Source organism: Schistocerca gregaria, chromosome 2, assembly GCF_023897955.1.
Source record: "Schistocerca gregaria isolate iqSchGreg1 chromosome 2, iqSchGreg1.2, whole genome shotgun sequence".
Classification (NCBI taxonomy): Eukaryota; Metazoa; Arthropoda; class Insecta; order Orthoptera; family Acrididae; genus Schistocerca; species Schistocerca gregaria.
In genome coordinates this window covers 881607033-881634122 of record NC_064921.1, presented here as the reverse complement: position 1 = coordinate 881634122, position 27090 = coordinate 881607033, and the positions used below count along the sequence as shown (strand labels likewise).

The 27090-nt window shown below is 44.0% G+C and overlaps 1 protein-coding gene across 3 annotated transcripts in view; it reads right to left on the bottom strand.

Moving 5' to 3' along the window:
* LOC126335294 (uncharacterized) overlaps positions 1-27090 on the bottom strand; it is a 640152-nt gene that overhangs the window by 27695 nt on the left and 585367 nt on the right. For 2 of the 3 annotated variants that reach the window (XM_049998387.1, XM_049998388.1), the window contains exons 4-7: positions 24008-24108; positions 19093-19348; positions 17245-17409; positions 5018-5158 (exon numbers count right to left, since the gene is read on the bottom strand). In XM_049998387.1, coding sequence (XP_049854344.1) covers positions 5018-5158; positions 17245-17409; positions 19093-19348; positions 24008-24108 — 663 coding nt within the window. The remainder of the gene's footprint in view (positions 1-5017; positions 5159-17244; positions 17410-19092; positions 19349-24007; positions 24109-27090) is intronic. The other variant, XM_049998389.1, reaches the window with a different exon arrangement.

The window sequence follows — 27090 nt, the reverse complement described above, 5'->3', positions numbered from 1 at the left end:
GACACCTGCACTGGACAAGGCAATTCTTCGTTCAGTTGACGATAACCCTAATGTCAGCGTCAGAGAAGTTGCTGCTGTACAAGGTTAAGTTGACACGTCACTGTATGGAGTGTGCTACGGGAGAACCAGTTGTTTCCTTACCATGTACAGCGTGTGCAGGCATTATCAGCAGCTGATTGGCCTCCACGGGTACACTTCTGCGAATGGTTGATCCAACAACGTGTCAATCTTCATTTCAGTGCAAATATTCTCTTTACGGACGAGGCTTCATTCCAACGTGAACACATTGTAAATTTTCGCTATCAACATGTGTGGGCTGACGAGAATCCGCACGCAATTGTGCAATCACGTCACCAACACATATTTTCTGTGAACGTTTGGGCAGGCACTGTTGGTGATGTCTTGATTGGGCCCCAAGTTCTTCCACCTACGCTCAATGGAGCACGTTGTTATGATTTCATACGGGATACTCTACCTGTGATGCTAGAACATGTGCCTTTACAAGTACGACACAACATGTGGTTCATGCACGATGGAGCTCCTGCACATTTCAGTCGAAGTGTTCGTACGCTTCTCAACAACAGATTCGGTGAGCGATGGATTGGTAGAGGCGGACCAATTTCATGGCCTCCACGCTCTCCTGACCTCAACCGTCTTGACTTTCATTTATGGGGGCATTTGAAAGCTCTTATTTACGCAACCCCGGTACCAAATGTAGAGAGACTTCGTGCTCGTATTGTGGACGGCTGTGCTACAATACGCCATTCTCCAGGGCTGCATCAGCGCATCAGGAATCCCATGTGACGGAGGGTGGATGCATGTATCCTCGCCAACGGAGGACATTTTGAACATTTCCTGTAACGAAGTGTTTGAAGTCACGCTGGTACGTTCTGTTGCTGTGTGTTTCCATTCCATGATGAATGTGATTTGAAGAGAAGTAATAAAATGAGCTCTAACATGGAAAGTAAGCGTTTCTGGACACATGTCCACGTAACACTTTTCTTTCTTTGCGTGTGAGGAATGTTTCCTGAAAGTTTGGCCGTACCTTTTTGTAACACCCTGTATAAGCGTATACTTGTCATGTGACGTCATAATGGCGATTTTCTTGTTATGAAGATACGAACTACACAACAAACTGTCTCCAAGCGTAGAAAATCTCCGATTCGGTTGGGAATAGAACCCGGCCCCCCTTCGGTTACAATTTGCCGCGCTGACCCCGCTGTTGCCAGGGCAGACCATGCTGTGGCTTGGCCTGCTCGAGGCCCTGATTTGAATCCTGTTGAGCTCGTGTCGGAACAGCTGGGGAGAAGGGGCCCTCAGCATTGTTCAGAGGACCAACAGGAGATTCTCCTGAAGGAATGGGAGCTGCCTCCTCAAGGGAACATCACTGATCAGGACCCTGCCTGGAAGATTGCAAGCATGATTGGTGTAAGAGGAGATAATACACGCTTTCGAACATGCGAATAAAGAGCTGCGAAGCGTAAAAATCAAAACAGAGGCACACTACCTTCAACGATTCATCGAAATTTGCTTGAAGTGTGAAACCATTCGTGTTCCCTCCGCATATCTGGTCTCCTTTGTTTATAACCTTTTTTTCATTATTAGATACCAAGACAGGCCCATACAAAAATTGTAGATTACTGTCATAAAACCAACGAATTTAAAATAAATTTAAACAGCTTTGTAAAACAAGTTTAAGTGACGTGCCAGTCACAGTAATTTGATTAGTATTAGAATTTCAGTAACTCCTACTTTATCTCCTGTCTCTGAAGGATATACCGAAACATGTAAAATTGCTTGCAAGCAATTGGTTAGGCAATGACCGCCGCCTGGAGACGAAGAATTGGAAAGTAGTTAAAACGTTGCTTCCACACGACGCCATCACTCAACTGAATGACAAGGCTCTTTAAACTTAAGTGTAAGACATGTCGATTCCGCGCGCTATAAGAGATCGGAATAATAGAGAATTGTGAAGGTGGTTCGATGAACCCTTGCCAGACACTTAAATGTGATTTGCAGAGTATCCATGTAGATGCACCATGGGCCTTAGATGACAGGGCTGAATGATGGCCGAGGGAATGCGTACGGCAAAATAGAAGTGCAACTATTAAGAACTGACCATTCAAATGAACCAAGGGACTAGCAAACGTGTCATCAACGAGCGTTCAGCAAAAAATTTTGCTGCCGATGGGCCTCTGCAGCTTGCCTCGTTTTTGCACCCACACTGACTGCTTGTAACGCCGGAAATGCATATCATCCTATTTCCATCTATTGTACTGTAAATTTGTCCTTATTTTTTGCCTGAAGATATGAAATTTCTGTGTCTTTATATATTGTAATTGTTCTATTGCATTTACGTCGATGTATAATTGGTTTGTTTTGTGAATATTATTTGTATTTTTACGCCGAGTCTGGCCTAGGGAAAACTATGGTATCGAACGATTACATCGACAGGTCGTGTGGAGAACCAAAGTGTTTAGGGTCTGGCTGGAGTAGGGCGGTGGAGCAGGTGTATTGTGTGACGCTCCCGCGAGTTGCCGCGCCTTCGGGGTTTGGCAGCATGTAATTGCGCTCGACTTGCTATCATAGTTTCTGACACGGTGTCGCGGACGGGAAGCATTAGCTGGCGTACATCAAGAGCCCGTTTCTCCTGGTGACCGTGTCGAGAAGAAGGCGTGCCAACATCCAGCTTCTGCAACAGCGACGACCGACAATGAGTGACTGTCGCCACCTCCCCGATCGCCGACTGCAAACCTTCAACCAACCAGCAAGGAAGACTGAAAGCACGTAAAGTTTTACAACTGTATGGCAGACCTCAGCTTTTCAAACTGTTGCATCACAAAAATACAGCAACTTAGAATGAACCTTTGTTGCTCATTGTCCGAATTGCAGTACAAAGCAGGGTCCACTCCTTTTCTGGAATGAACCCGAGTGTCGTTGAAATTCATACGCCAGCAGTAAAGTAATATTATTCCATTTCACTGCTTTAATTTCAAAGTTCAGTTAAGGTATTCATAGCTGGCTACAATATTTAGATTACACAAGCACAAATTAAGAGTGTGAGTTTTGTTACCATATTTTAGCTTACCTGTGACTGCAGCTCAGCTTGGTACGTACTAAATTTTACTATTGTTAATTGGTCAGAATCATTTAATTCAAGTTCAAAGTTAAATCTCTTATTTCTAAATTGCGTAGATTCAAGTAGCTTTTGAAATGATGGCTGAGGTAGCCCAAGACTAACCTTGTTTTATTGACTTTCGCAGTGCTTCAGAAACAAAGTTCACTATTAATTTCAGTCACTAAATTAACTTTCAATTTTCCGGTTTTATTAATTCTTTTGCTAAATTAAGTCCGAGTGTAGCGAGATTTATTACTTCTGACAAACATTCAGTTTTCACACAGCACGAGTCAACCTTCAGTTGCCACGTTTTTAGTGCTAATTGTATGTGCATTAATCTTTCAGTTTCAGTTATTATAGTAGTTGTCGGTAGGACTGGCGACCGTAATTTTCCCCAAATTTCAAATATCCAATGCTTCTTTATCATCATCATCCAATTCAATCTTTAGATGATGTGGCCGCTTTTCAGAAGTCTTCTCGAAGTGGGACGTCTTGGGCAGTTCTCTGCCAGGTGTTACCAGCGATCTTCTTGAGGTCTTGGTCCCATCTGTCTGGTGGTCTTCCTCTAGGCCTCCGGTGCTCTCTCTGACTCCAGTACTAGCTTCGTCCATCTGTTGTCTTCTTGCGACGTGGCCAGCCCATTGCCATTTCAACGAACCTACTGTCTCTAAGATGTCATTAATCTTAGTCACAGACCGGATGTATCTGCCCTTTTCCTGTCCTTTTTTTGTATAGCCCAGCACTGATCTCTCCATGGCTATCTGTGCTGTCCGAAGTTTCCCTTTTGTAAATGAGTTCAGTGTCCATGTCTCGCAGCCATACGTTATCACAGGAAGAATGCATTGATCAAATACTGCTTTCTTCAGATTATCTGGGATTTTTTATCTGAATACTTTTGAATTCTTCCCAAATGCTTGGCAGCCAAGCTTGATGCGTCGATAGATTTCTGGCCTTACGTCTCCCTTCATATTTATAATCTGGCCAAGGTAGACATATTTACTGACCTCTTCTAGTGGACTGTCCTTTACTTTCACATCTCCAGCTGGGACCCATTTGTTGGATATTACTTTTGTTTTGGAAAGGTTCATGCTCAAGCCAACCAGCTGACATACCAATGCAAGATCTGTAACTAAGTTATGGAGCTCTGCGAAGTCTTTGGGCAGTAAGGCAATATCATCAGCAAATCTCCAATTATCCAATTAATGCCAATTGTTAACGTAACGACCGCACATTTACTTTCTTTGTTAATTTCGCCCTTTTCTCAAAATTAATTTCCACCAATTTCATTTGCATTTTTCCTTTCATTTAGATGTAACCTTTCCTCCTCCTTTACCGACAAATTAACTTCGGTGACGATTGCTTTTCCCAGATTTCCACTAGGTGCACGCGGTTTAATTTTTCACTGTCATTAAGGTCGATAAGTGAGGGGGAGGTTACACGCTGTTCAAGGGCGACGAAGGCTGGAATCTGCACTGCAGTGCCGCGAATGGACGTTCACTGAGCGGTGGCAGGTTTTGTACGATGGTCCAGTCCAGAGGAGGGACCATTATGGTCTGGGGAACGTTTTCGTCGCATTCCCTGGGCGATCTCGTCATTCTGGAAGGCACAACACACGTCTAGCAGTCGCGCGCGCTGCGACAGCTGGTTATTCACGTTACTGTGACTGCACGCGAGTACCCGTGGACCGACTGACTGGGTCACTGCTATGTTGTGGTTAGTCTGGTGACTAGGTGGTGCAGGCGGCGTTGCCAGCTCAAGCAGGTGTGTTGCGGACGGGGCATGCAGAAGCGGGTGCGAGGCCCAGAGCCGCCCGGCCAGCCACAGGCATGCAACAACGACACCACACCACACCACACCACGTGGAGCCCCAGCATGCAGCGCGGCGCGCGCGGACCGTACCTAGCGCGGCGACCGCCGTCATCTCGAGCTGTGTGTGCGCATGGGCGTGCGAGTGCGGGTGCAGCTGCGCCCCCGCCGCCGACGCCGCCCCCGACGGCGACGCGTCGCCCTCGTGGCAGCGACACGCGCAGTCCACGCGCCCTGTGCCAACACACGGCTCACTCTCCTCTCCACACTGGCCACGTCACGGACCATCACTATCTTGGGGTCCACAGTCTTCTTCAGAAACAGCTGTCCACAAGGGATCGCGTCCGAGAGTAGGATTACCCAGTCACTTTACCCGTCCCATATCAACTGCACGCTGTAATGCCGGTACCTCAGGTGCGACTTAGGGACCCTTCCTAACTCGACAAAAAAGTTCTCAAACCTGTGTGTGTGTGTGTGTGTGTGTGTGTGTGTGTGTGTGTGTGTGTGTTGTGGTAAATAGGCTGTATGTTTTTTTATTGGTAACGCCACGTAGCGCTCTGTATGAAAATCACTGGCTGTGCTGTGTGCAGTCTGTGGCTGGTTTGCATTGTTGTTGGCTATTGTAGTGTTGGGCAGTTGCAGGTGAGCTGCCAGCAGCGGTGGATGTGGGGAGAGAGAGATGGAGTTTTGAGAGCGGGTGACCTGGACGTGTGTCCATCGGAGAAAGTGAATTTGTAAGACTGGATGTCAGGAAATGATATACAGGGTGTTACAAAAAGGTACGGCCAAACTTTCAGGAAACATTCCTCACACACAAATAAAAGATGTTATTTGGACATGTGTCCGGAAACGCTTAATTTCCATGTTAGAGCTCATTTTAGTTTCGTCAGTATGTACTGTACTTCCTCGATTCACCGCCATGATTTCATACGGGATACTCTACCTGTGCCTTTACAAGTACGACACAACATGTGGTTCATGCACGATGTAGTTCCTGCACATTAAAGTCGAAGTGTTCGTAAGCTTCTCAACAACAGATTGGTGACCGATGGATTGGTAGAAGCGGACCAACTCAATGGCCTCCACGCTCTCCTGGCCTCAACCCTCTTGACTTTCATTTATGGGGGCATTTGAAAGCTCTTGTCCACGCAACCCTGGTACCAAATGTAGAGACTCTTCGTGCTTTTATTGTGGACGGCTGTGATACAATACGCCATTCTCCAGGGCTGCACCAGAGCATCAGGGAATCCATGCAACGGAGGGTGGATGCACGTATCCTCGCCAACGGAGGACATTTTGAACATTTCCTGTAACGAAGTGTTTGAAGTCACGCTGGTACATTCTGTTGCTGTGCGTTTTCATTCCGTGATCTATGTGATTTGAAGAGAAGTAATAAAATGAGCTCTAACATGGAAAGTAAGCGTTTCCGGACACATGTCCACCTAACAGATTTTCTTTCTTTGTGTGTGAGGAATGTTTCCTGAAAGTTTGGCCGTACCTTTTTGTAACACTGTATATTATGACTTTTGAACATTGTTAAGGTAAATATATTGTTTGTTCTTTATCAGAATCTTTCATTTGCTAACTATGCCTATCAGTAGTTAGTGCTTTCAGTAGTTAAAATCTTTTATTTAGCTGGCAGTATTCGCGTTCGCTGTATTGCAGTAGTTTGAGTAACGAAGATTTTTGTGAGGTAAGTGATCAGATTGCGTTGCGCTAAAAATATTGTGTCAGTTTAAGCACAGTCATTTATAATTTTTCTAAGGAAATATTTCAGTGTGTGTGTGTGTGTGTGTGTGTGTGTGTTTGGGGGGGGGGGGGTTGAAAGTCTTTCAAGTGGGCTTGCGACGATACATATGAAAATCTGTAAGGCTGGTAGGGAGGTATGTGAAACTACAGGGTGAATTTATTTAAACTTTCGCTAATTGTGGGGGGCCACCATGAAAAACGAGTTATCATAGGATTATGAAACTTGGGGAAACATTTAAGGGGGGTAGGACGTCAAACGGGATGACTTGGAGCAGGAGAGGCACCAAAGGACATTTTATTTTCTACTGTCTATACTTTTACAAATAAATTCATAAAACTGTCAGCATGACCAGGAACGATTCAGGATTCACACTCATAGCAGTGGAAGTGCAAAAACATAACAAAATACATTTTGTTTAGATATGAAATTTCATCATTTTTTCATTTGCTGTTGGCTGCATTTGTTGCTATAGGTACATTTTTCTTCACAAGTAAGAGAGATTCTTTGATGAATTTTGCACAGCATACAAACCATGCATACAGGTGTATGAAATTCTATAATTTTCCAAATCTATTAAAAACTGTGGTAAAAATTGAGATAATTAACTGCAAAATTTGATTTTTCTAAACATGAAGTTTGAAACTCTAGAATCTATATAATTTATGAAAAAATGAGTGAGCTGTTACGTTTAAAACACCTTAAAGTACGGTTTGTATGCTGTGCAAAATTCATTTAACAGCCTCTCTGACTTAGGAAGAAAAGTGTACCTACAGCAACAAATGCAGCCAATTGTAAGTGAAAAATGATGAAATTTCACATGTAAAAAAATTATTTTATGTTTTTGAACTTCCGCTGCTACGAGTGTGAATCCTGAATCCTTCCTGGTCATGCTGACAAAGTTTTATGAATTTACTTGTAAAAGTAGAGACAGTGGAAATTAAAATGTCCTCTGGTGCCTCTCCTGCTCCAAGTCAGCCCGTTTGACGTCCTACCCCCCTTGCGGACATGCGAAAATGACGAATAAACCACTGGAGAGGAAAAAAAAAAAAAAAAAAGCATTTTAGTTTCCCAGCCGGCCGCTGTGGCCGAGCAGTTCTACGCGCTTCAGTCCGGAACCGCGCTGCTGCTGCTACGGTCGCAGGTTCGAATCCTGCCTCGGGCATGGATGTATGTGGTGTCCTTAGGTCAGTTAGGTTTAAGTAGTTCTAAGTCTAGGGATCTGATGACCTCAGGTGTTAAGTCCAAAAGTGCTTAGAACCATTTGAACCATTTTTTAGTTTCCACTTGAGATAGAAAAATTTGTTCATCGCGTACCATGAGGTGTCAGAAGCCATGGGATACATCATAATAACATGTCGGGTGTTTAGCCCGGTGTAGAGCAGCAACCCTACGTGGCATGAAGTCAAGTCTTTGGAAGTCTCTGCCTCAATAGCCATCCATAATTGTGAAATCGATGACTTTTCATGAGGTTGTGCACGCACAGATCACTTTATCACGTCCCATAAATGTTCGAAAGGATTCATGTCGGGCGATCAAATCATTCGGGCCAAATCATTCGCTGGCATTGTCCAGAATGTTCTTCAGGCCGTCGTGATCAATTGTGTCCTAGACCAAAGGCGCATTGTTATCCATAAAAATTTCATCGTTGTTTGGGAACATGAGGCCCATGAATAGCTGCAAATGATCTCCAAGTAGCCAAAAATGAACATTTCCAGTCAATGATCGGTTCAGTTGGACCAAAGAATCCAGTCCATTCCATGTAAACACAAACCAAATCATCATGCAGCCGCCACCAACTTGCGCAGTGCCTTGATAACAACTTGGCTCCGTGGGGTCTGCGCCGCATTTGAGCCCTACTGTCATCTCTTACCAACTGAAATCGAGCCTCATCTGACCAGTCCTGTTTTCCAGTCTAGCGTCCAACCGATACGGTCACGATCCCAGGAGAGGCGCTGCAGGCGGTGTCGTGCTGTTAGCAAAGGCACTCACGTGGGTCATTGCTGCCATAGCCCACTGACGCCAAATTTCGCCGTACTGTCCTAACGGATACGTTCGTCCCCACATCGATTTCTGCGCTTATTTCAGGCAGTGTTCCTTGTCTGTTAGCACCGACGACTCGAAACAAAACGCCACTGATCTCGGTCGTTAAGTGAAGGCCGTCAGCCACTGCATTATCAGTGGTGAGAGGCGATGGTTCAAATGGCTCTGAGCACTATAGGACTTAACATCTGAGGTCATCAGTCCCCTAGAACTTAGAACTACTTAAACCTAATTCACCTAAGGACATCACACGTCCATGACCGAGGCAGGATTCGAACCTGCGACCGTAGCGCTCGCGCGAGTCCAAACTGAAGCGCCTAGAACTGCTCGACCACACTGGCCGGCGGTACGAGGTGACGCCTGAAATTTGGTATTCTCGTCACGTCTTGACATTGTGGATCTCTGAATATTGAATTCCCAACGATTTCCGAAATGGAATGTCCCATGCGTCCACCTCCAACTACCATTCAATGTTCATAGTCTGTAAATTCACGTAGTGTGGCCTAATCACGATGGAAATCTTTTCACATCATCAATCACCTGAGTACACATGACAACTCCACCAATGTACTGCCCTTTAATATCTTGTGTAGGCGATACTGCCGACATCCGTGTATATTGCTTCCCGTGACTTGTCACCTCAGTGTGCTTTCCGGTTTCAACAGTTGTGCAATGAACGTTACATCCAAGACAGCCTGGAACTGCACTAGAGACTGCTCTACAGCTGCCCGAAACAGGTGGGATGTTGGCTACCTCCCTCGGTATGCCAATCTTCGGCCTCCAACGTGTGTTAGTGTCCCGTTGATAAACCCTGTCCTTCAGGTAACCCCACAGCCAGAGATCACACTGATTCAAATCTGGTTGACTGTAGCGGCCGACCTGTTTGGAACGATCGGCCAAAGATTTGGTTTTCTCCAAATGTGTTAGAGTGTTACCGTGTGAGTAATGTTAAGTAGAGCTCCATCGTGCATCAGAACAGTTGAGTCTACAGCGCCTCTCTCCCACAGAGCAGGGAATACACGACGGTGAAGCAGATCATTGTAACGTATGCCGCTGATGCTTCATGTCCTTTGAATTCTAAGTTCCGTATCAGTGCCTGCACCTAACGGTAAGTCATGACACATTACTAACATCTCAAGATCCGCAGCTCACAGTCTGACCATGATTCCTATACAGTTGGCTACCCAAATGGTAAAGTTTTCCGCCCAAATTCGAAGGGCGTTTGAGTAGTCGGTGCAAATATAAAAACTACTTACGTGTTTGGGGTAAACCTTTATTTTTCGACATAGACTCCTTTTAGACTTACACACTTTCCAACGCTGTTCTAATTTGTCCATCCCTTCTGAATAATAGGAACTGTCCAAGCCTGCAAAATAGCTGTTAGTTGCTGCAATCACCACCTCATATGAATGGAATCTTTGTCCTACCAGCCATTTCTTCCAACTGGGGAACAAATAGTAGTCCGAGGGAGCCAAGTCTGGAGAACGGGGACAATGTGAAACGAGTTGGAATCCTGTTTCCATTAATTTTGCGACCAGAACTGCTGAGGTGTGTGCTGGGGCATGTGCTGGGGCATTGTCGTGATGGAAAACGACTTTGCGGTTCAATCGCTGGCGTTTTTCTCGCAGCTCTGTTTTAAAACGGTCCAATGAATAATATGCACCTGTAATAGTTGTACCCTTTTACAGATAGTCGATGAGGATCATACCTTCTGTATCCCAAAAGACAGTCACCATAACCTTTCCGGCCGAAGGAATGGTCTTCGCCCTTTTTGGTGCAGATTATCCCTTGGTAACCCGTTGTTTAGATTGTTATTTGGTCTCAGGAGTATAGTAATGTATCCATGTTTCATCCACAGTGACGAAACGACGCTTAAAGTCCTGCAGATTCTTGCTGAATCATCCTTGCAACACTTCACTCGATTCAGTGAGCAATCGGAACATATCTTGCAGATAGCTTTCTGATGTCCAAATGTTTATACAAAATATTATGAACCCATTCATTAGAGATGCCCACAGCACTAGCAATCTCATACACCTTAACGCTTCTGTCATCCATCACCATATCCTGGATTTTATCAATCATTTCTGCAGTCGTAACCTCCACAGGGCGTCCAGAACGTTCAGCATCACTTGTGTCCATATGGCCACTCCGAAAATTCTGAAAACACTAATAAACTGTTCTAATCGACGGTGCAGAGTCACCGCAATGTTTATCAAGCTTCTCTTTAGTCTCCCGAGGCGTTTTGCCTTTTTTAAAGTAATGTTTAATCATCATACGAAATTCTTTTTCATCCATTTTTTGACAATCACTCGACTTCCTTGATTCACACGAATGCCAAACACAATGAAATAGGCCAATATGGCTGAAACTTGGGGTGTGTGTGTTCTTTCCAAGGATGCTAATAACTAAGCATGACCTCGATACGTGCCGGTGGTGCCATCTCTCTGACTTTAAACGGACTTTCCAAACGCTCCTCGTAGGCTCCAGTAGCGAAAGTTTAATTGTAACTACCTGTTATTTCAGATGGGTGGGAAAGCATGTCGAAGTGTCTCAAGTGTGGAAGATCGTAAAATCTTTGAGAATCGTCTCTTACAGAGGGGTCTTAATTTTCTTACATTTGCCTTGTAGTTTTGTATCTCGTAGGTATTCTTATATACAGTTTACTACTATTATTAACCTATTGCTTTCTTACAGTTTGAAACAGTGTCTGAGAATAGTCCATTCAGATTCACGATCATCTGCAGTTGTCTTGGTCAGAAAATATGAACATTTGTATCTGGTTGATGATAGTAGAATTTGTTAATTATAACATAACAGACTATAATAGGCTGCTACAACGGATTGGAACACAGTTGACTGTCGTGGACAGTCTGTGAGCGTCTGATTGGTATCTAGTCTCAACCCAGCATTTTACTTAAGGATAATATGTGAGGGTCATTCTGCTACATCTTTTAGAGGTTTTGCATACTCATGGCAACGATTAAACCTGTGACAAACAGGCTGTAATGTTTTACAAAGCAGCTGGTGACGTAACAGCCGTGAAGAACCAGCTACTATACGAGCGCAACGGTCTTTCGTAGGGGGCAATTTAATTTTCCGAGGCACGTGTACTAAACGTAAAAACTTGGAGCATTACAACGTCAAAAAACAACATAGTGAATGAAGTGTGCACAATGACTGGACTAAATGACCTTTAGTACTCAGGCGTTAAGCGTGGCAGGAAGAAAGAGACCACTGGGTGGCCACAACGACAGAGATAAGAGCTTTAGCACGCGCCAAAGAGCCACTGCACAATGGTGTTGCCGGTATAAAGCAGCGACGCGCAGTCTTTTCCGGGATATTGCGCCGTCTGAAGCCTTCCACCTACCGTCGAGTACCATTACCTTCCATCAGCTCCACATAATGAAAGCTCTTTCGCGCCATGCTATCTGGCTTCACTCGGCATTATATAACAACGCGCTTTGTAGGTCTCCTTTCAGACTCCGTGAAACTTCCGTATTTATTTGAACGGCTCCTGTTCGCAAAGAGTGATTGAAATAACCCTTGCTTCAGGGATATAAACTCTGCCATTCAGCTTACGGTGCAATTAAAGCACGGCCTTAGATGTTACTGCGTTAGTCATCAATACAACTGAGATTTCAACCGTAATAATTCAGAATGTAGCGCTACAGGAGAACAGACACAGTATAACTTTGCAGAATATTGGACACTAAGATACGTGCTGTTTAAGCTACAGCTTGCTCGCGCCAGTTTTATATATGTGTTTATACAGAGTATTTGTGATTTTTCTTGCAATAACGAATATCTTTAGGTCTTAAAAAGATGATACAGATATTCTAAAAGCAAACAGTATGTTAGTACGCACATTATTAGATATCCGCTGCAGAATCGTTAATGGAATGTTGGCGTCAGTCTTTTCGCATAGTGCTCTCGGCTTTTGATATGCTTGTCAGAGTTTATAATGCTGTTCTCGGGGAGGATGAGGAGACGGGTAATGGAAATTCCAAACTGAATTAACTAGTACGTGTTTACGAGTTAATAGCTGCTGTTTGATAAACAGAAAATTATGAAGTTTTCCAGCAAAACTTCTCCGGGTATGCGTGTGTGTCGTCTCGTTATATGAACCAGTGTTTCGGCTATTTATTAAGTTGGAGTTATGCTTCAGGCTTGTTCAATGCTGCTATATTATTCATTGAGAAGCCTCGGTTCTGACGAGGACTTGTACACATGTCGGAAGATTTTAAAGTTTGACATGTGCTGAAGCAAATCTTTTGCAGTGCCACTCGATAATGGCCTTAAGGCAGAAACTGCAATTGTGAACTAATCTCTAAACGACGAGCTTTATGTATTTAAAATAAGTTTCGGGTACTGTCTGAAGTAGTAAATATGCTATCATGACGAAAACTAGTTGCTACAATCGGCGAAACTTAAATACCCGAAAAAAAATCTTTACTTGCCCTTTAGAAAATGTATTTATTAAATCGTGGAATGTCCGTCAGATTCTAGAACAGCAGAGGGGCAACCAGGAAGAACTCGCGCCAGCGGACAGTGCGTGCCTTACGAGGAAGATGATCTGTCGGTCAACAGAGGCCGAAAGATGTCAGCCGAATCAAATGAGGAAATGTCGGCTCTGAGGCCGTGGGTGCAAGAGACTCCAAAGTCTGCGACTAACAGTGCGCAGGAAGACATTTATCTGCGAGTAATAACATTTTGAATTAGACATGAAAGTTCGCATGCTGATGTATAGACTTTCAGACGTATTTTTTAGGGGTAGAAAAGATTTTGAAGCACGCTACGTGCGACTGCGCCAACATAACAAATCAGCTATAGCTGTGTAGCACCAGGACTGTGGACGATCCATTAATTTTCAAGAGTCTCGTGTGCTTCTTCGGCAGCAGTGGATGCAGGAGCGAAATATAATAGAGGCTATACAAATAACAGAGGCTATACAAATAATTAAATGCCGTAACAGCATGAACAGGGAGGTTGGCAACAAGTCACCAACAACCTTACTCCCACCGATCTCAGTCCAGCTTGTGTTCACCAGCCGCTGCTCCACATGACACGGGCTGAATGCTATAAACAAGCAGCCCAAAGAGAACTGCAAAGTGACGTTGAAATCTTGCTGCAGGTAAAGATTACCCCCCCCCCCCCCCCGGTTCATCATGCCGATTCGCTACTGCCTACGAATCAACTGCGAGAGTAGCACAGGCAATAACCTGCAGGATGACAGTTATTGAACTATACGAAATAAAACTGTCATAACTTCTGAACGGTTTGCGTTGGGACGCTCAAACTGCACGGTTGGCCGCGGTGCATGATGGGAATAATTATGCGCATGTGTGGTTTGGTTTAGCGACGATGCCCACTTTGATATGGATGGGAAGCAAAATTTGTGCGTTTTGGGGGCTGAAAATCCTCATTTCGCGATCGAGAAGTCTCTTCACTCTCGACGGGTGACTTTGTAGTGCGCACTGTTCAGTCACTGAAGAATCGGTGCGATACTCCTGGATGGCACGGTGAGTACCGACCGGTATATGAAGGTTTTGGAAGACGACTTCATCCCCATTATCCAAAGTGACCCTGATTTCGACAAGATGTGGTTCATGACAGACTGAGCTCCACCCCACCGAAGCAAGAGTGTGTGTTTGATGTCCTGGAGGACTACTTTGGGAACCGCATTCTGGCTCTGGGGTACCCAGAGGCCACTGGCATGGGCCGTGATTAGCCGCCACATTCTCCGAATCTGAACACATGCGACTCTTTTTTGTGGGGCTATATTGAAGACAAGGTGTACTGCAATGACCCATAAACCATTGCTGAGATGAAAATAGCTATTCAGGAGGTCATCGACAGCAACGATGTTCCAACACTTCAGCGGTCATGCACAATTTAGCTATTCGTCCGCGCCACATCATTGCCAATGATGGCAGGCATATCAAACATGTCACAAACTAAATCCGCATATGTGCAGTGACGTTTACATATTGAATGAAGTGCGTGCACGCTTGTCACACTATAAGATCGCGGCCTTGCGAACAATGTGAAATACAATCGAGTTTAGGAACGTGTAAGCTGCTCTGCTAAATGTTAATATCATTTGTCATTGAGAAAAAATTATATGTTAACCGATAAGAATAATTAGCATCTTTGAGTGTAAATCCTGTATGCATCCGAAATACTACACCACATCACTGTACAGTTTGTAATTTTATCTCCTTGAAACAACGGATTGTTCACTTTTGCCAATTTCTTCTTGTATTTTTTTGCTTACCGTTATAAGAAACGTAAATTTTGTAAAAAAATTTAAATATGTATTTTTTCACACTGTTGGGACTCAAAAGGGAGAAAGCGACACAGCAGAAACAGTGGACTAAAGATCTACGAGCTGCCTCTGCACTGGGACGACGAAATCACTTGACATATTAATAAGGCTGTATTTTGCTTTGAAAGGGCGAGGTAGGGTCTTACATGTCCTGCTACATGGAGAATGGAATAGCAGTGATGACTGACACTTTTACGTAATATTCAACTACGATGGTTTATTCTGCGAGTATTTCCGTAAACACTGGCCTTGCCCCTTCGAATCTGTATGTCTTTGATCCGACGAAAGAAGTTGTGTGTGCCATGTTCAACGAAAGACAAAGCATAAAGCAAAAGGGCGCCATTTACTGCGCTCTACATATTGTCTAATGTGTTTGCAAGTATATTTTCTCGACCAAGTACATGTATATGTTCTGAAATGTTTGGATGACGCTTTTCCTATTCTTTAATTTCTCGGGAATGTAGCGAATTTACCACACGACTTTTGCCAAGAACTTCCATTACGAATTCTGCTTTGTTCGTTAGTAAATTCTATCATTATTTCACAGTAAACGATGACACCCAAAACAGTTGCAGGATAAAGATTTTATTAAAATTCTTGACCACGGTTTCGGTATATCTAAATATACCTTCATCGGAAGTAAAATACCCTGAACAGGAAGACACTTTCACTAGCAAAAACTTAGCATCGGGAATGAGAAAGAAAAAACACTAAAGCTTAAGTAACCGTAAAATTACCAGAGTATTACAGACACAAAAATTTTTAGTCATTTACTAAAATTACATCCTGCAATGCAGATTAATAAAACAATTGTGTCAAAGGCGTCGTCAGTAGTTAAAACATCATCTCCATTTATACAACATGATTATGGACAGAGGGTCGACGTGAAGAGAGCTTAGCATCAGTACTTCGCCTATGAACTATCGTGACGAGGGTGTGAAAGCCCTAGGGCAGACAGTTTCGCCTAGAGAGGGCACGTGTCGTATGTGCTAGACACCCGCGCACATTAAAATCCATGGATACGTACATATGCGCATCAAAATTATTATAAGCTTTGCTAATTCAAACCTTCTGCCTTAATAAATAAAACTTATCAGAACCATTTGAAAAGATCTACGTAAAATTGAGAATATGAAAACGAATTTACCTGTGTCCTAGTGTCAAGCAGATGAAGCTTGCGCTACGGAACACATCTAACGAGAGACGGTACTAGTGTTACGCGCGAGAATATCGCGTAACTTACTATCGAAAAACAACCAAAATGTTAAAGCAAAACGAAACCATCTGTCGTTGTGAATAAAAACATAACTGTCAATTAACCACAAATACACATCGAAAACCACAAACAGCAAACACAAAAAATGGCATCAACAGGCAAGACAACTAACTTCTAGTCAGCCAGACTGTATTACAATAAAGCAAGGATGAGTTTGAAACTGTCTCTCGGCGAAACTGTCTGCCCTATGGCTTTCACACCCTCGTCACGATAGTTCATAGGCGAAGTACTGATGCTAAGCTCTGTTCACACCGACCCTCTGTCCATAATATGTTGTATAAATGGAGATGCTGTTTTAACTACTGACGACGCCTCTGGCACAATTGTTTTATTAATCTCCACTGCAGGATGTTGGTAATTTTACGGTTACTTAAGCTTTAGTGTTTTTTCTTTCTCATTTCCGATGCTAAATTTTTGCTAATAAAAGTGTCTTCCTGTTCAGGGTATTTTACTTCTGATGAAGGTATATTTAGATATACCAAAACCGTGATCAAGAATTTTAATAAATCTTTATCCTGCAACTGTTTTGGTTGTCATCATTTACCGTGAAGAATATCAACAGTTGCTGTTTCAGCCATGTCTAAAATCTTGATCTATCATTATTGTTTCTTCCTATATTTTGTTACTATAGTCCCCCTCATAGCACCATTTTCACTATTCAAATGCCAAAATTCACAGCAGACAGGTATCACAACACTGGCAATTTTGGCGCTGACGTGTAAACGGAACTGACCACTCAAAACGACAAGACTTAGTACGCGCATAAAACGCCAGGGGCGCCGCAGTAGACGCTCGTGTCTGGAGTAGCCAACTGAGACGAAGTCGATCGTGTAGCAGGGGCTTTAGCCCCTCCTGTGTGCCACACGCCAAGCGCCGACTACCCTAGGCTACGAGTGGAGTGGAGTGGAGTGGAGTGGTATGCTTACCGTTTGCGTGCAGCTGGCCCGCGTCGGCCAGGAACTTGTGGTGGCGCGCGTCGGTTGCGAAGAATCCGGGCAGCAGCTCCTGCGGGTAGTCGGGTGAGCTGCGCGCGTCCCGGCTCGCTGCCACAATCTTCTTCCGCATCTCTTCGCTGCCCTTCACTTGCTCCACTGCACACACACCAAACAAAAGTTTCCTTTTACTTCAGTTTCAGACTTCAAGAACGATATAATAATTTCAATCCCAAAGAAGGCAGGTGTTGACAGATGTGAAGATTACCGAACTACAGGGTGACACACGGGAGGCGGACGGTTTTGAACTGCGTAGTACTAAGGGCGCGGTGGTAGGAGGTGGTCGTGGTGGGGATAGTTCTGATCCACACAAGACGGCATTTCATTTACTCAGTCACTATGGAGCACTGGAGCTTGCAACGACGAGTGTTAGTCTATGACAGTTTCGTGAAAAGTGGTGAGTCTACCAGGTGTACCGGTATGAATTTGGCGTTTTCAGTGCAAATGAAACACTAATTGGACAGTGTCTTGAAAGGAGGGTATAAGATGAACATCAGCAAAAGCAAGACGAGGATAATGGAATGTAGTCGAATTAAGTCGGGTGATGCTAAGGGAATTAGATTAGGAAATGAGACACTTAAAGTAGTAAAGGAGTTTTGGTATGATGGTCGAAGTAGAGAGGATATAAAATGTAGACTGCCAATGGCCAGGAAAGTGTTTCTGAAGAAGAGAAATTTGTTAACATCGAGTATAGATTTAAGTGTCAGGAAGTCGTTTCTGAAAGTAATTTTATGGGGTGTAGCCATGTATGGAAGTCAAACATGGACGATAAATAGTTCGGACAGGAAAAGAATAGAAGCTTTCGAAATGTGGTGCTACAGAAGAACGCTGAAGATTAGATGGGTAGATCACATAACTAATGCGGAGGTATTGAATATGATTGGGGAGAAAAGAAGTTTGTGGCACAACTTGACCAGAAGAAGGGATCGGTTGGTAGGACATGTTCTGAGGCATCAAGGGATCACCAATTTAGCATTGGACGGCAGCGTGGAGGGTAAAAATCGTAGAGGGAGACCAAGAGATGAATACACTAAGCTAATTCGGAAGGATGTAGGCTGCAGTAAGTACTGGGAGAAGAAGAGGCTTGCACAGGATAGAGTAGCATGGAGAGCTGCATCAAACCAATCTCGGGACTGAAGACCACAACAACAATTTTGAATTAAAAAGTAAAAACATTCTATCCAAAGTACTGACCATTGCTTTCTATACATTTTGACCACCTTTCTGGCAATTCGTGAACACCACGCCAATAGAAATCTTCGTCTTTTGAAGCAAACCAATTAGACACCCAATTTTCGAATTCTAAGTAGGAATGAAAGTGTTCCTCAGCCAATGCGTGTCCCATTGATGAAAACAAATGGTAGTCGGAAGGGGCCAAGTCTGGTGAATACGGCGGGTGGGGTAGCAGCTCCCAGCCAAGTGTTTTGATTTTATCCTGAACCAAAAATGGTTCAAATGGCTCTGAGCACTATGGGACTTAACATCTGAGGTCATCAGTCCCCTAGAACTTAGAACTACTTAAACCTAACTAACCTAAGGACATCACACACATCCATGCCCGAGGCAGGATTCGAACGTGCGACCGTCGCAGCAGAGCGATTCCGGACTGAATATTCCATCAAGGAATATCGTTTATGGTACTTAATGACTGTGGAGGGAAAAAACTGTAGCGGTAGACGGAAAGTGGAATGTAGACAACAAACAACTAAGGACGCTTGGTTTAAGTGCTGCTGTGAGATGGAGAGGCAGGAAGTGGTGGCGGACGGCGTGTCCGATACTCACGGATGAAGTCGGCGGGGTTGTACTGCGGCATGACGGGCAGGCCGATGGCGCCGAAGAAGTCGACGACGGCGCGCGCGGGCCCGTAGTAGGCGGTCTGGCCGGCGCACAGCAGCAGCAGCTTGTCGAACAGCTGGAAGATCTGCGACGACGGTTGGTGCACCGCCACCACCACCGTCTTGCCCTCCGACACGGCGTACCGCTTCAGGCTCAGCATCAGGCTGTAGGCCGAGTGCGAGTCCAGCCCCGACGTCGGCTCCTGCACCACAACCCCTTACCTTTATTCATTCATTTCGACACTTGGTCATACTGGTCAACAACGTACACTCGTGTTCAGGAAAAAAGAAAACTGAACACCCTGAACTACTAGAGATGGGACTTCCATATTCACACGACATGTACATTAGTATCTTCTGCAGGAATGATTAGCGTCCCAGTCACCTCAGTTCAGTTGAGCATGGGCCGTTGCCTAGTACGCACAGGGGACGCCATGCGTCCTGATAACTTTTTCCATGCGTGATGAAATCGACACGTATAAGGCGCGAATGTCATTCTGTGCCACATCTCTCCATGCTGGTTTGGTGGTCGGCATTGGGTCGCAACGCTGAACCCATCGTTTCATTGTATCCCACACAATTTCGACTGGTCACCGTATCCCAAGCATTTTCGTTTGGCAACAAGTTCGGTGATCTGGTGGACCAGGGCACAAGACTGGCATCCTGTGACACCAAGAAGGCACGTCTTCGTGCAACAAAATGAGGTTATACATTGTCTTGCTGAAAAATGGCGTCTGGGGTGTTTTGCAGAAAGGGTATGGCTGCAGCTCGCAGGACGTCATTGACGTAGGTCACAGTGTCCTGGACATGCAACAACGATGATTTGTTGTTGTACCCAATAGCAACCCACGCCATAAGGCCTCCAGTTAGCGCTGGATGTCTTCTGTGAATGCAGTCACTGTGATGGCGCTCCCACTGGCTGTGGCGAACCAAAATGCGGCCATCGTTTTCAAACAGACAGAACCTGAATTCCTCCAAAAACTATCTGATGCTATTCCTGTCGTCAGTGACGTTGTTCCATACACCATTGCCGCCTAGCATATTTCTGCATACTCGTCAAAAGGTAGGGGGACACCCGTTGCACTGCCGAAACACTTCGTTCCACATAAGCAGCAGTTTCCCGGAGGGATGCATCACATTCTCTCATCCCAGTAATGAGCCGTCCTTCAAACTCACTGATTTGACGCTACGATTCGCGCACGCGTCCGCGGAGCATCATGGTCGTCTGCTCAAGTCACACTGATCCATTACCTTCCGTTTATAGTGACGAGAGCCGCAGGCACATTTTATCTGTAGATGGTGTTGTGCCGCGATATCGATGTTGACATTAACCCGCGGGCCGCTTGGTTCAAATGATAATCAATTCTACATAACAGACTAACGTTCATGTCCTGTTAATATGAACTTCCTACCTCTAGCCGTTTACGGTGTTCTGTTCTTTTTCAGCAGAGTGCATTACCAGATATCTTACGCGAATGTGTTACAAAGTTTTGGTCTCTTCCTAATGCTACACTTTAGTCGTAACAGAAGAAATGTCCATACGACACCGTGACAACTTCCGATGTATAGAAAGACGATCACCGCTTGCTCACTTTTCTGTTTTATTGGATAACCGGTTTCGACCCTTTTTGCCGATTCCCAGACACGTCTGGATCATTAAGGCAAAAACGGTCACCCAGCCCGAATTTCAGATTGCCTGCCAAACGGCTTCAGGGGGTAACGAAAATTTTATTTTCAGTATTTCATATAATTACAGACTGAATTTACAAATTTCAATCACTTTCACAATCTTCTCATTAAAGGGTACAGTCTTATGCTAAAGATGTGCGCAATAAGGCAGGTATTAAAGTTAGAAACTGTGTATACGTTTTGAGGCAGCCACGGCGTGCACATTATCCAGGCTATAATCTTGCAATATCTGAGAATGAGACCTGTTAGTGACTTCCAAACAAACTTATAACATGATTGCAAACCTTTTCCGAATCTTTTCCTCACTAACATCTCCCGCAAAACAACGAAAGGAAAAAAACTACCGCTTATTACATTTTCACTGCTCGTGCTATAAAACTTCAGCATCAGGCTTGACGGTACTTCTGTATTGCCAGCTCTATTCGCAGTACGTTTTCTACACAGGATCCACATACACCACTGAATGTACCGCAAAATTATATCATAGACATATGGTTCAGGAGATACGATGTCATAATAAAGCAATCGTGAGGCGTATACGGCTTTCGATGCTGGAAGAACTTTGTGAGAAGCTTTCCAGATCTAGTTCTGTTGAATTATTATGATGTCAGCCTCCACTTGAGAAACAATACAATCGAGTTCTAGTCATATGTACATAATGATGGTTCAAATGGCTCTGAGCACTATGGGACTCAACTGCTGTGGTCATTAGTCCCCTAGAACTTAGAACTACTTAAACCTAACTAACCTAAGGACATTACACACATCCATGCCCCAGGCAGGATTCGAACCTGCGACCGTAGTTGTCGCACGGTTCCGGACTGCGCGCCCAGAACCGCGAGATGTACATAATGAATTCTCTTCGCAAAGGCTTACTATGGTACTGAAATAAGCCTGATAGAAAATTTAGTGTGTCACCAGCGATGATTTGACACCTTGCTACATTTTCTTTTATATTGTGTTCGCTGTCGTGTATATTGTGCGAAGAACTTTCGTTCATTTTATGTGCACGGTGTAAGAAAACGTTATGTTTTAAGCATTAATTTACTTATTATTATTATTATTATTATTATTATTATTATTATTATTATTATTATTATTATTATTATTATTATTATTATTATTATCATCTCTTTGCTGTCTCAGACGTTATGTCTGGTTAAAAATGGAAAGTGACGCGGACCTTGATCAAGCGTGACTTCCTTTTAATTGTACGGTATATGTTACATTGCATTTAGGATCTTTCGGGTAACTGAACATGTATCAATAATTACAGATCTCTGTAGTTGTGTATATATACGATTGGATGTAGCTGTATTGCGTTGATGTACTGGTGGATATGGTGTCGTATGACTCCTGTAGTTGATAGTATAATAGGTATAGTGTCAAATTAATCCCGATGCCACATGTCCTTGACTTCCTCAGCCAGCTGGATTTATTTTTCAATTTTTTCTCCTGTTTTCTTCTGTATATTTGTTGTATTTGCTATGGATATTTCGATTAGTTGTGTTAATTTCTTCTCTTTATTGGTGAGTATGATGTCAGGTTTGTTATGTGGTGTTGTTTTATCTGTTATAATGGTTCTGTATTCATCATTCTCTAGTACATTTTGTGGTGCATACTTCTATGTGGGAACGTGTTGTTTCATAAGTTTATGTTGTAAGGCAAGCTGTTGATGTATTATTTTTGCTACATTGTCATGTCTTCTGGGGGTATTCTGTATTTGCTAGTATTGTACATCCGCTTGTGATGTGATCTATTTCTATTTGTTGTTTGCAAAGTCTGCATTTATCTGTTGTGGTGTTGGGGTCTTTAATAATATGCTTGCTGTAGTATTTGGTGTTTATTGTTTAACCCTGTATTGCAATCATGAATCCCTCCGTCTCACTGTGTATATTGCCCTTTCTTAGCCACGTGTTGGATGCGTCTTGACCGATGTGTGGCTGTGTTAGATGATACGGGTGCTTGCCAAGTAGTGTTTTCTTTTTCCAATTTACTTTCTTCGTATCTGTTGATGTTATGTGATCTAAAGGGTTGTAGAAGTGGTTATGAAATTGCAGTGGTGTAGCCGATATATTTATATGAGTGATTGCTCTGTGTATTTTGCTAGTTTCTGCTCGTTCTGTAAAGAATTTTCTTGAATTGTCTACCTGTCCATAATGTAGGTTTTTCATGTCGATAAATCCCCTTCCTCCTTCCTTTCTGCTTAATGTGAATCTTTCTGTTGCTGAATGTATGTGATGTATTATATATTTGTGGCATTGTGATCGTGTAAGTGTATTGAGTGCTTCTAGGTCTGGGTTACTACATTTCACTATTCCAAATGAGTAGGTCAATATTGGTATAGCATAGGTATTTATATCTTTTGTCTTGTTTCTTGCTGTCAAATCTGTTTTTATTATTACTTTGTGCCATAATAATAAGTTGCTCAATTTTTCAATTAACAAAACACACATCCGAAACTGTAAACTAAAAAAAATTAAAAAGAATAAAAACTAAAATAACCATTTAAAACAAAAAAACAAGTGAAATAAGTAACTAGTCTAATAATGAATATTTGGGTATTTTAATCCCGTATGTTGAAAATACTGCGACAGCATGTAGTTTACAGCTTATTTTCCAAAACTCGTATTTCGGAAACCAGCTTATTACACAGGGGTGTATGAAGCTTTAACACTTTTTAAATTTACATTCTACAAAAAGTTTTCATTCTTCAAAATTAATTACTGATGGTGGGGTATATTGCAAAATTTCAAATTATTACAAAATTTGATTTCACAGTTTCCAAGAACGTTAATTACACATCAAATTTAATTTAAGAAACATTTTTTGAGCATCATCGTTTCAAAAATATTTCCTCCAAATCTAGTATGGCAAATTACCTTTGGGGGTGTGTTTTACTCCTAAAAGTGTAATTGGGGACGAGCAAAAAGTATCGTATTATTTTTGCCCCCTCTACACAAACGCCACGTTTCGTCACGATCGTTTATAGACATTTGAGAAAGTGCCCTTGTGAGTGTACCCGTTGCCCAACTGAGTTTATTTTTATTTCTCTCTTCACTTGTTGCTCGATGTCCGCAGTAAAGTTTATGATGCGCCTGGTCGGTGTTTGGAAGTTACATTTGTGTGTGTACCCGTTTGTGCAGCCGCCTGGCGGCAGACTTGGTACTTACGTCGAGCAGCATCAGCGACGGGTTGGTGAGCAGCTCGCACGCGATGTTGGCCCGCTTCTTCTCCCCTCCGGACAGGCCTCTCTTCAGGTAGTCGCCGATAACTGCCAACACACACACAACACGCCACACCTGGTATCACGGCAGACGACTGCAGCAGCTATAGCTACACTACTGAAACCTGTCTGCAATTTACTCCTCGAAATTCTGAAAGTAGCAGGGACAAAACAAAGGGAGCGAAAGCATTTCCACAATTTGTACAGGGACTTAACCCGCAGTAACAAAAACTGAGGGCCACGAAGTCGAAGTAATCAGTAGTTCAGAAGAGAGTGAGTCGTGATTGTAGCCTATTCCCGATGTTATTCAGTCTGACCGTTGAGCAAGGAATAAAGGAAAACAAGGAGAAACTTGGAAAATGAGATAAAAGTTCAGGCAAAAATAAATAAAACCTTAGCTTTTCTGATGATATTGTAATCCTGTTAAGAGATCGCGAAGAATTTGGAAAATCGCCGCGCGGGATTAGCCGAGCGGTCCAAGGCGCTGCAGTCATGGACTGTGCGGCTGGTCCCGGCGGAGGTTCGAGTCCTCCCTCGGGCGTGTGTGTGTGTGTGTGTGTGTGTGTGTGTGTGTGTGTGTGTGTGTGTGTGTGTGTGTGTGTGTCCTTAGGGACTGATGACCTTCGCAGTTACGTCGCATAAGATTTCACACACATTTGAACAAAGCTAAGTGTGCAGGCTGCTACGTGTAATCTGTTGCCGAGAATCAGCCCAGAAGACGATCGTGTGAAACCCAGCTCGCACTATTCGTCCACGAGACTCAGAAGGCCATAGACACGGGTTCACAGGTAGATGCCGTGTTTGCTGACTTCCGCAAGGCGTTCGATACAGTTCCCCACAGTCGTTTAATGAACAAAGTAAGAGCATCTGGACTATCAGACCAAATTGTGTGACTGGATTGAAGAGTTCCTAGATAACAGAACGCAGCATGTCATTCTCAATGGAGAGAAGTCTTCCGAAGTAAGAGTGATTTCAGGTGTGCCGCAGGGGAGTGTCCTAGGACCGTCGCTACTCACAATATACATAAATGACGTTGTGGATGACATCGAAAGTTCACTGAGGCTTTTTGCAGATGATGCTGTGTTGTATCGGGAGGTTTTAACAATGGAAAATTGTACTGAAATGCAGGAGGATCTGCAGCGAATTGACGCATGGTGCAGGGAATGGCTATTGAATCTCAACGTAGAAAAGTGTAATTTGCTGCGAATAGATAGAACCCTTATCATTTAGCTACAAAATAGCAGGTCAGCAACTGGAAGCAGTTAATTCCATAAATTATTTGGGCGAACGCATTAGGAGTGATTTAAAATGGGATGATCATATAAAGTTGATCGTCGGTAAAGCAGGTGTCAGACAGATTCATTGGAAGAATCGTAAGGAAATGCAATCCGAAAACAAAGGAAGTAGGTTACAGTACACTTGTTTGCCTACTGCTCGAATACTGCTCACAGGTGTGGGATCCGTACCAGTTAGGGTCGGTAGAAGACAGAGATAGAAGATCCAACGGAGAGCAGCGCCTTCGTTACAGGATCATTTGGTAATCGGGAAAGCGTTACGGAGATGATAGATAAACTCCAGTGGAATACTCTGCAGGAGAGACGCTCAGTAGCTCGGTACGGGATTTTGTTGAAGTTTCGAGAACATACCTTCACCGAGGAGTGAAGCAGTATATTGCTCCCTTCTACATATATCTCGCGAAGAGACCATGAGGATAAAATCAGAGAGATGAGAGACAGAAGCATACCGACAATCCTCCTTTCCACGAACAATTCGAGACTGGAACAGAAGGTAGAACCGATAGAGGTACTCAGGGTACCCTCCGCCACACACCGTCAGGTGGCTTGCGGAGTATAGATGTAGATGTAGATGTAGATGGCAAGTTTGACCCTCGCCGGGCAGTGGATGGGTGTGGGAAGGCGAGGCGTACGGTGGTCGAGGTGTGTCGGTCGGGCAGTGCCCCCCGTGGAGTGTCATCGACTCTGGCCAGCAGCTAATAAGCCAAAGAGAGCAAAAGCCGGCAGCACTCTGTCCGCCGGCGGCAGAAGATGCTGCGTCAGCCGGCGGCGGCGACGGCAAATAAACGACGCGACGCGAAGGGCCGGCAGGAGCGCGCGTGGGCGGCGGTGCGGCCCACGGCTGTTAGCGGGGGACGCAGCCGCGAGGTGACCCGGCACCCGGCACACGGCACAGGCAAGAGGGCGGCGGCACCGCAGGTGAACTGTGAGCGACAGCGCCCGCTGGCACGTTCCTTTTAGCGCACACGAGCCCGCAGAGTTGCACAGACTGCTTAAAAACTTCACCTCCACCCAGCTGAAGGGTGCTGCACCGAACTGAAGGCAAGTCTATACTATCTGATCAAAAGTATGTCTAAACCCCGTGTAATGCATAACTGACCACCTGATATCACGAGAGGCGGACCCGTCGGTGTAGGAGGAGAGAGACACAAATTGCCTTTTTTTTGGTCATCAGTCTTCTGAGCAGTGTGCGATTTGTGCTTTTACCAGTGAGGGGGAGGGGGGGGATGTCCTAGAGGGTCAGTATAATTATGTATGTTACTAGCTTGCACCGTGGAGTTACCCATGGTTAAAATACATGTTAATGCCGAAACTCACTATTCACGCGTATGCACTACCAGAAAAGCCATCCCTCGTTATATCTTTAAAAGTACGTTACAGGTAAAGCTTATTTACGAAATCATCTACATACATGTATACGAGGGGAATTCAAAGCGTAAAGGTACATTTGTGAAAAGCTGTACTTATTCTGATGATACAAAACTGAAACGTGCGTTATTCTTCTACGTAACATCCCTCGACTTCAATGCAGTTTTCCCCACGTTTTACGAGTTCTTTTGTTTTTTATTTCATCAGAAAATACGTTAATTGGTTACATCTGTAACCAGTTTTGCGACGTATTCATCACTTTCAAATCTTCCTCCCTGTAGTACTTCCGTTAAAGGTCCAAACATGTGAAAATCGCTTGGAGCCAGGTCTGGACTGTATGGTGGATGTTCCAGCATCTCGAATCTCG